Genomic DNA, 9,820 nt, shown 5'->3' with positions numbered 1-9,820 from the left:
AGAAAACAAAAATAACGACTTTATTCCACATTTTCGTCTCTACTGCGTCACTTGTGGACGCGCGTTCACGACAGTATCATGACGCGAGTGTGGTGATGACGTCATTACGCGGATATGGATCTGGGTCAGCGCCGCCACACGCTCGCGTCATGATACTGTCGTGAACGCGCGTCCACAAGTGACGCAGTAGAGACGAAAATGTGGAATAAAGTCACTATTTTTGTTTTCTTTGTGCAAAAAAGTATTCTCGTAGCTTCGTAACTTTACAGTTGAACCACTGATGTCACACAAACTACTTTGTCGATCATCTTGGTACTTTTCTGGACCTTGAACGTGGTAGTTACCTTGCTGTCTATGGGAGGGTCAGAGAGCCCTCAGAGTTCATCAAAAATATCTTAAATTGTGTTCCAAAGATGAATGAAGGTCTTACGGGTTTCGAACAACACGAGGGTGAGTAATTAATGACAGAATTTAAATTTTTGGGTGAACTAACCCTAATTAATATTACACTGTGACAAGGACACCTTAAAATAAAGCGTAACCGAATACCTCTATAATTCCAGATATAGAAAGCAAAAATATCCCTGTATGGGTTTTTGTTTTTATATTTATATAGTTAAGTAATATCACACAAGCAACAGTGATGTTTTCAAAAATATACATTGGGAGCTATTCATTTGAGATTGAGATATTAATTTTATACAACAGAACAACAATATTAATATTGAGTGAGTGACATTTTAGACACAATATTTTCTATATTGTCAATGAAAAATAGTTCCAAACAAAGCCAAAGCAGAACATTTGTGTATCTCGGAGCAACACTGCAGTGTTTCGTTTCTGAATTAATCTGTTTTTGAATTAATAATTTGAGTCAGTGATTCAATGATCCATTGATAAGGACGGTCGTCTGACTCGTTTCTAAATGAATCAGCCATTGTGACCGAATCGTTTGAATGAATGAAGGGACTTGCTGCCACCTACTGGCGGTTGTAGGGTCATATTTATTTATCCGTGACAGACCTAAAGCACCAAAGTGCCAGCATAAGAATACACTCAGAAAATATTAATTATTGGGAAAAAAAAAAAAAATCACAATATATATTCCAAGATATCATTTTTGTCAATATCACACACCCCTAGACGTCTAGGAGAATCCACCTATGAATGATTTACTTATACTTGTCTCTACATATTAAGATGTGAATGGAAACAGATTAATGGGGCTATGGGGAAAAAAATGACACCAAACCTAATAAAAATACCCTCAAAATTCAAGATATGAGGGCACAAAATGCTCCGTGCCACTATTAGAAATGGAGTATTATATAGACAAGTAAACACCAAAATCAACAAACCAAGCATTTAATATACCAGAGAGATCAGCTGCTGTGACTGTGCATTTATAAGTCAAATTACATGAAATCGCCGCTCTTTTGCACTGCAATGTTTTTGCTTAAAAGCATTAAGCACAATAACAATGGTGTCATCAGTCAGTCATTCCCGAACTCACCTTTCTGAGAATGTCTTCTGCTAATGTGAGGAACGCCTTCTCGATGCTGATGTTGGCTTTTGCACTCGTCTCGAAGAAGCGAATCCCGTGTTCTCTTGCGATCTGAGGATCGGCACAAGTACAGTCAACATTCGTTGTGTTTGCAGGCCTGAACTAATATGTATGGACCCATTCGAGGATGATTAGAGATATGAACACTTAGCAAAGTGCTTCAATAGAGTGATAAATATTCAACAAATAAACTGACTCATAGAACATTGAAAAAAAATCTTGTTAACAAATTGCCCATTCTGACTAGGGCTGGGTATTGAGACAAATTTCAAAATTTGATTCAATTTTGATTCACTAGCTTGTGATTCGATTTTCTATTTCAATCTCGATTCAGTATCGATTAAAATAAATGTATAGGCAATCAGGGACAGTGCATGTCAAATTTTTTTTTCAAGGAAAAACGTCTTATATAATGCTGTAAACTATACAATAAACGCTGTCAGTTGGTACATTACTATGTTGAAGTGACCTGTAAACAAACATTTAAACTGCACATAAGGCAGTTTTTATAATAAATTTAGAATGATATAACTATGTTACACATTTAAACCGTGGATGTCAACTTGTTTGACAGATTTATTCAAACATACATTAAATATTACTGAATAGGTTAAGTAAAAGCAAAACTTAATATTGAGTTTATGGTCACTGAATGGCTTTTCTGAGGTAAACGCATCGTTATAACATTGTTTACAAGCTGTTTCACTGACATCTTTCCGTGGTTGAAACACTGATAGTTTGTTTCAACACCTTCTGATTTTTATTCATGTATATTTGGTGCAGTAACTAGTAGTAAAGCGGAAGAGATAGGTTCACACGCCACGTTTACACAGAGGTCTGTCGCACAACATTAAAGAATTAAACACCAAAACGGTATTTATAATACAACTGACATATTTTAAAAGCTGACACATTGCTTCACAGTGTGAGTAAAAAGCACAAAGCTTAATGTAATTTATTGAATGGGAGTTGTGCTACAAATAATGCTTCATTACATTGTGATCACGCATCAACTGAACAACACAGATCGATTCTAGGGACTTAAAAATACATATAGGTTCATCAAAATGAGAATCAAATAAAATCGATATTTTTTTTAACCCAGTCCTAATCCTAATTCATAATCCATCCACAGTCTCTTACTTGTTCCCCCTTGGCTTTTGGTACGACACGTTTGTCCTCCATGTCACACTTGTTGCCTAGCAGCATCCTCTCCACATCCTCGTTAGCGTGCTGTAACAACACACACATTTGAGACGATGCATTCTTACAAAATACTGATATTCAGACTGACAGCCTAAATTAAAGTAGCTTCAGAAGTCACAGAAGAAACAGTACTGAAGAACTGAGTTTGCATCAGTGGTGCAAGTAACTTGGATTTGAACGACAGGCCACCAAACACACAACCACATCCCTCATGGAGTCTCATGTTATATGAATTCTCTTGAAAATGCTGATTGTTGGAAAATTCTGCATGAATCATCAGACTGAAAATCAAACAGTCAGCAGTTTCACTACACGACTATGTATCTTTAAGTTGGCGTTTTTACAGCACTGGAACTTCAAAAGTCCTACACCAGCGGTTCTCGACTCAAAAATGGGTCTCAGGTCTGTTCCATTTATAACAACACAACAATAAAAAGCAACTACCCATATGATCATGCATAGTCAGGCTAGTAAAATAAATGGGCTTATTAACTTTTAAAATGGAAGAGAAGACACTTCCCATATTGTTTTTCATTGACGTCAAAAGATGCTTGTTCAAACAAACTCTGTAGTTGGATACAAATTCACGTCTCAAAAACCATGAACAAAACTACGCAAGATAAAGGAAAACTGCTTTCAATATGGTTTCACTTGACCAGAATTTGTTCTGGGCAGTCAATTATTGGCCAACATTTTCCTATTCAGCTTATGTCATAATCATTTTATACATCACTGAGCCAGAGTTAACTAAAACCATATTTTATGGTTTTAGTAGACTTAATTCAAGTTATTTTAGTTCTTCAACTTTAAATCAAAATGAGAAATTTGAAAGAAAAATATTGTGTTTTATATTCCAGCTAGCTGCCAAGGCAACATTTCTCATTTTCCTTTAGTTAACAGTAATAAAATAACTAAAACTTAATAAAAAAAAAAAACAGACATTTAAAGAAAAACTAATAAAAACAGAAATGATAAAAAATGAAATCTATTTCAAAATGTTAACAGAAACTATAATAGTATATGATAATACATTTTTTTATTAAAATTTAAACACAATTTTGTTTACTATTGTGTATGTCAATTGTATGTAAACTCTAGGTTTTAGGGTAGAACTAAATAAGAACAACTCTACGCTACAATCACAACATTTTCCATTCAAATCCTAAAAACTGTCATCATTCCCAAACCTGTATGAATTTCTTTCTTCTGTTGAACACAAAAGACGTTATTTTGAACTATGTTGGCAACCAAACACTTTCTGTTCCCCATTGACTTCCATGGTATTTTCTTGTTTTATGATCAACTGACGAAGGAAATTCACACAGGTTTGGGAAAACTTGGTGAGCAAATTATGACAGAATTTTCATTTTTGAGTGAACTTCCCTTTAAAACACCATTCCCTGAATAACTGTGTCTATTCTGATGTTGTCTGAGGGGTGCATTAAGGTTGTGTGAAGACTGACCTCATCAATATTTCTGAGCCATTTGCTGATGTTTTCGAAGCTCTTGGCGTTGGTGATGTCATATACGAGCATGATTCCCATGGCCCCTCTGTAGTAAGAGGTAGTGATGGTGTGAAACCGTTCCTGCCCCGCTGTATCCCTGCACAAACACAATGACAACCACAATCAAACACTGCAGCAGCCCAGACGCTCGTGGACCTAATGGATTATAGACTACAGAAGATCCAAAATTAATTAGCTGGTGAACACAGCTGACTAGTTGTTAAGAGCCACCAATTGTTACAAACCAATATCTATCTCAACAGCTGTTGCCATCAATTATACTGATGGACAAATGATCATCTAATGTCCTTGTGTTTCATTACTCTACAAGGCAATTTCACAGAAAATATCCAAAATGGGAACACAAGGTGCAGGGGCGACAAGCATAAGAAACAGACTGAAATTTGATTCACAATTCAATGCCTGTAAAACGTCATTCATTCTAGGGGTGCAACGGTTCTCGGTAAAAAATCGAACCGTACGGTTCTCCACACACGGTTCGGCATGCACTAGGACGGTTCAACTTAAATCTGACAATGCATCTGTAATATGGTTTGTTAGAGTTCGGCTAATGCATGTTTCTGTTGATGGATACAAATTCTGGCTTCCCAATACATTACAACAAGAGCGATGAGAGAAAAAAAACAATACGTGGACAAACCAGTCACTCTTTGTTTAATGCGAGTGCTGTATGCTGGAATAACTGTCATTTATGCCGTCATCACGTGTTGATAGCGCAGGTGAGACCAGAACAGCACACGTTGCTATCTGTGTTTAAACTAAACTCATTTAAGCCTTGCCAGTTTAAATATTAAAGAGCCAGAAGACGCGAACTCGCGCGTGCAGTGAGAAGATCTGTGTGTGAGCTCATCCGAAGCACGTGAACCCGCGTCTCAGAACGCGCGCAAATATTACGCTCTCTTTGAAGTATTGTGCTTGAATGGACAAATTCACACAAAAATTATGTAAAAATGCCCGTCTTGATGAGTATCCTAGCAGACATAGTCGGCTGAACAAACAGTATCAGTGCACAGGATCAGTGGGTTTGCTTAAAGTGACAGGCCTTTCTTAAAGTTAATTAAACAGCAACAACACGGAAATCACTCACTGCTCTTGATTGAATAACTTTTGTAACTTTAAGGAATAATTTTTAATTTATACAGTCAAATATGCAATGTAGTTTTACATTTGATTACTTTATTCAATTTCTGTACCTAAAAACTGTTAGACCTACCTAAAAAACCTGAAAAGTACTGTTTATTTTATTTGTATCTTTGCTCTATTGCATTTATTTGTGCTGTTGCTTGAAGTTAAAATTATTTGTTCTTATTTTCTTTATTATTTTTTATTTGACAATATAGTTTTTTCCTTAAACATAGCACACACCGAACCGTGACTCTAAAACCGTGATACAAACTGAACCGCGAGTAAGTTGAACCGTTGCACCCCTAATTCATTCAGATGGATTCAGATTCGTCATGGATTTCAGAAACGTCATTGTTTCTCACATGCAACTGTCACTTCATTAAAAACATTTTTGCTCTAGTAACAATAAAATTATTTGCGTGCTTTTCTCTTTTATATTTGCAGTAAACTGTCTTAATAGGTTTGGGAACCGAGAACTGGTTCTTATTCAGAACCGGTTCCGTTTTTTGAAAAGAACCGGAACTGTGAGCAATTTCTAAGTTTCGATTCCGAAAACAGTTCTGGTGCGACACGTGACCAAGTGCTGTGAGCAGCCTTGCGCCAGCGTTTCCTGTAAAGGATGTCACAAACCAAATAACAGAAATGCCACCCTGCCTCTTTAATTACTGAGCACATCGTTTCCCATGCGTCGCGCCGCGTCGCGTCTTTAATTGCCGAACACATCGTTTTCCACGACTGTAGGCGCATCGCGTCTTTGATAACTGTGCACGTTGTTTTGTCTGACTGTACACGTACCGGCAGCGCGCAGCTCCTGCCGCCAATAAATTACATTATATTTGTCCCATATGTCATTAATATACACTGAACAAAATTATAAACGCAACACTTTTGCCTTTTATTGTGGCCAGCCTAAGGCACACCTGTGCAATAATCATGCTGTCTAATCAGCATCTTGATATGCCACACCTGTGAGGTGGATGGATTATCTCGGCAAAGGAGAAGTGCTCACTAACACAGATTTAGACAGATTTGTGAACAATATTTGAGAGAAATAGTCCTTTTGTGTACATAGAAAAAGTCTTAGATCTTTGAGTTCAGCTCATGAAAAATGGGGGCAAAAACAAAAGTGTTGCGTTTATAATTTTGTTCAGTGTACATACTGACTTCAACTTGGACCACTAAATAAATAGACTGCTATTGTTATGCAAGTATGAGGGTTAGATTATTTAGTGTACAGGTCATTTCAAGAGTGATAAACAAAGTGATGGAAAATATTTATTTTCATGCATTTTAAATGTTTAAAAATGTGGAAACCACTCATTGCATCACACCATCTCCTGACTGCATTATTATTTGTAAAATAGGGGCTTTATGGCATGTGTGTATACATGGTTATAAGTATAAAAGTGAATATTTCATTACTTTAGGGAAATGAACAAGTGCTTGGCCCTCAAGGGACTATTTGGCCAACCAGTTTATTCCTGCTTGAAAAGCAAAATGTTATTGATAGTGTAAAAAACAAACTTTGAAGCACATGTGATTGATGGACTAGCATTACTCAACATTACTTACTACCTTACAGCAACACTACATTCAATGAAGGTAAAATAGTGAAGAGAAAAATAATAAGTTAATTTAAATGGAACCGGAATCGGGAATCGTTAGGCAAAACTGGAACCGGAATCAGAACCGGAAAATTTCTTACGATACCCAACCCTATGTCTTAAAAAAAATAAAAAATATATTTTTTTTTCTTTTACTGTCATTACTCCAGGATGGTAACACATTCCTGGCCACAAACCACCAAATGAAACTATGAGGAAACCAGTGTTAATTTCGTTGACGAATAATTTTCGTCAACAACATTTTTTTCACCGACGACGAGATGATAACGAACGAAAACTCTTTTTGAATGACAAAAACTATGACGTGTAAATCTATTGACATTTTCGTCAACGAATAAAAAAACGAGACGAAAATGTTAGGGAGTGCATATTATGCATACGTATGAACCGGCGGGACATAAGCTAACATAAACTTGCTGCACGTAGGGCTGGACAATAATTCAATATCAATATGTATCGTGATATATTTTTTTTCAATAATGGTGATATGATTTTTAAACACATTTCCGATATTTCAATATACATTATGGTGCTGAAACGATTCCTCGAATACCTGGAGTAACTCGAATACAAAAAATCATCGAGGCAAATTATTTGCCTCGAGGCTTCGTTTAGTCCATTTACTGTAACTACACACGGAACACTGTGTTTCCCCACGGACCATTATTACTGACGCACAAACTGATAAACGCTGGACCATAGACTGTAAAAAAAAAAGAATCGCTGAACATATTTAAGACCGTAAATCAATATGGTGGCTAGTTATGATGTTCCTACGTTAGCTATGTTTTGTGAAAGACTAAGTGCCGTTGTGCATAAAAATACCACAGAAAGAAAGCTAGTCAATATCACACGAAGAGTGCCAGTTTTCACCTCTAAAATAAGCATGATTACAAATGTGATATTGATTTTATGCAACAGTTCAGTAAACAAGAAGTTAATCTTAAGAGACTTACGTTTTTAGACACTATATTTCCTGTTTTTACTTTGCAGGGCTCGCAAAATCGCTAGCCAAACGTCCCGGGGCTATTGTGTTTTCCAGTCGGGCTACCAAAATGTTTCACCACCCTGCCCGACAGGCTATCTTGAACAGTGATATGAAATTCCTTCTTTGATTTGCCTTGTTCACTAGCTTGTAGGGGTAAAACGGATCGTAGTTGATTGTTTGCACATGTTTCTAAGTCTTGCCGATTTAAACATTCAAATGTTTTAAACCATTCACGCGCATTCGGAGCTGCGCGCACTCATTCAAAGCGTGCACAGAGAGCCGCGTTTCAGACAATGCGCGTATACAGAATTGATTCCTCTTTCGCATATCCTTCGCGGATGTCTTTATTTGAATGTATCTGAAGGGAACCGACTGTCCTCAGAAACGTGTCATTGGCATTTTAATTTTATGAGTGTGGAGCTGCTTTGTGTACAGCCATTACTGGGAAAACCGCAATATTTCAGCGCTCCTAAAGCGCCACCTCGTGGCAGAGAATGAATTTGTATTTCCAGTAAGCCTTTCTTGCTGTTTATGGTCAGATCAATCCAAATATCAACTGTCTATCAACTCATGTTTTTACGCAGCAAACACAGAGTTGTAAATGAGAAAGAAGTTAATGTGCCTTCTAAAAATCTAATCAATCAAGACAGTAATATTTATACGTTTTAAATTGACAATTTACAGTGGGTACGGAAAGTATTCAGACCCCCTTCAATTTCAGATACACTGTAAATAGTGAAATAAAATTCCTTCCTTCATATTTGTTGATTTGTGTATTGAAAATATTTTTGATTGACATTTAAACTCCTATCTGATTCTCTATAGTTAAAAAATTGTTAATTTTATAGTTCTATAGTTTCTATAGTTAAAATAACTGTAAATATCAGTATTCTATGTTTTATGTTTAAAATATTTGAATGCATTTGTAACTGCAGGTTAAATGCATTCATGTCCCTCTGAGCTGAATTAGTGTAAATAGGCCTACACCTAAATGCGTCTTCAGATGCAGCTCCTGTGTTTCCTCTGCATTGCAAAGATGAATTTTGTTGATGCTGATATCATTTGCTTGGTAACAGCCCAAATGTCTTATTATTCTAATTGACTGATTAAATGTAAGAATTTGACTCAAAAGATGATGCACACTTTTAGAAAAAATGTAAAAATCAATTTAAACTTATTGGAACGGAATAATTTCTATCACTGCTGTGACCAGCACACAGAATATGAAGGATATCAAAAACAAGTTTTACACACACACACCAGTACGTAAAGGGACATTTATGAGGGTTTATTCTCCAAATAACTCTAATTTCATGTTGCAGAAAAATGTGTTTAAAAATTGTGTATGGTCTCTTGTTCTTGTTCCAAGTTACCTTCCTGACCACTGATTTTTGCCTCTTACAAAAGCCACAAACCCTTGAAAGAAGACAGTAAAGGCTTATGTTATGCTTGAGCTTTAGTTAGGCTGAAACTTGAAAGTTAAGTTGCACGACATAAATGCAATGTTTAGGTATTATTATTATTTTTATTACTATTATTTTGATTTATGCCTTAGTTTTAGTTTGTACTGTTTACATTTTTTCAAGTAATATGAAATAGATTTTTGTATTTTTATGTATTTTTATATTATTTTTATTGATATATTTGTATTTGCATTTTGAATGCAATTTGGCAATTAAATACATTAAATGGATTTAGTTTTCACGGTTATTAATGTATGCAATTTCAGCAATAAAAATGTTAATTTTTCTAAAAAGAAAACAAATTAGTTGTTTATTTTAAGAGA

The 9,820-nt window shown here is 35.8% G+C and overlaps 1 protein-coding gene across 1 annotated transcript in view; it reads right to left on the bottom strand.

Annotated features, from left to right (window-relative positions):
- Positions 1-9,820, bottom strand: part of rab10 (RAB10, member RAS oncogene family) — a 26,122-nt gene that overhangs the window by 1,653 nt on the left and 14,649 nt on the right. The window contains exons 3-5 of the mRNA XM_016489442.1: positions 4,234-4,372; positions 2,708-2,797; positions 1,514-1,615 (exon numbers count right to left, since the gene is read on the bottom strand). Of these exons, the coding sequence (XP_016344928.1) occupies positions 1,514-1,615; positions 2,708-2,797; positions 4,234-4,372 (331 nt within the window). The remainder of the gene's footprint in view (positions 1-1,513; positions 1,616-2,707; positions 2,798-4,233; positions 4,373-9,820) is intronic.

Source organism: Sinocyclocheilus anshuiensis, unplaced genomic scaffold (genome assembly GCF_001515605.1).
Source record: "Sinocyclocheilus anshuiensis isolate Anshui unplaced genomic scaffold, SAMN03320099.WGS_v1.1 scaffold2275, whole genome shotgun sequence".
Taxonomy (NCBI): Eukaryota; Metazoa; Chordata; class Actinopteri; order Cypriniformes; family Cyprinidae; genus Sinocyclocheilus; species Sinocyclocheilus anshuiensis.
This window is presented reverse-complemented; position numbering and strand designations above follow the sequence as displayed.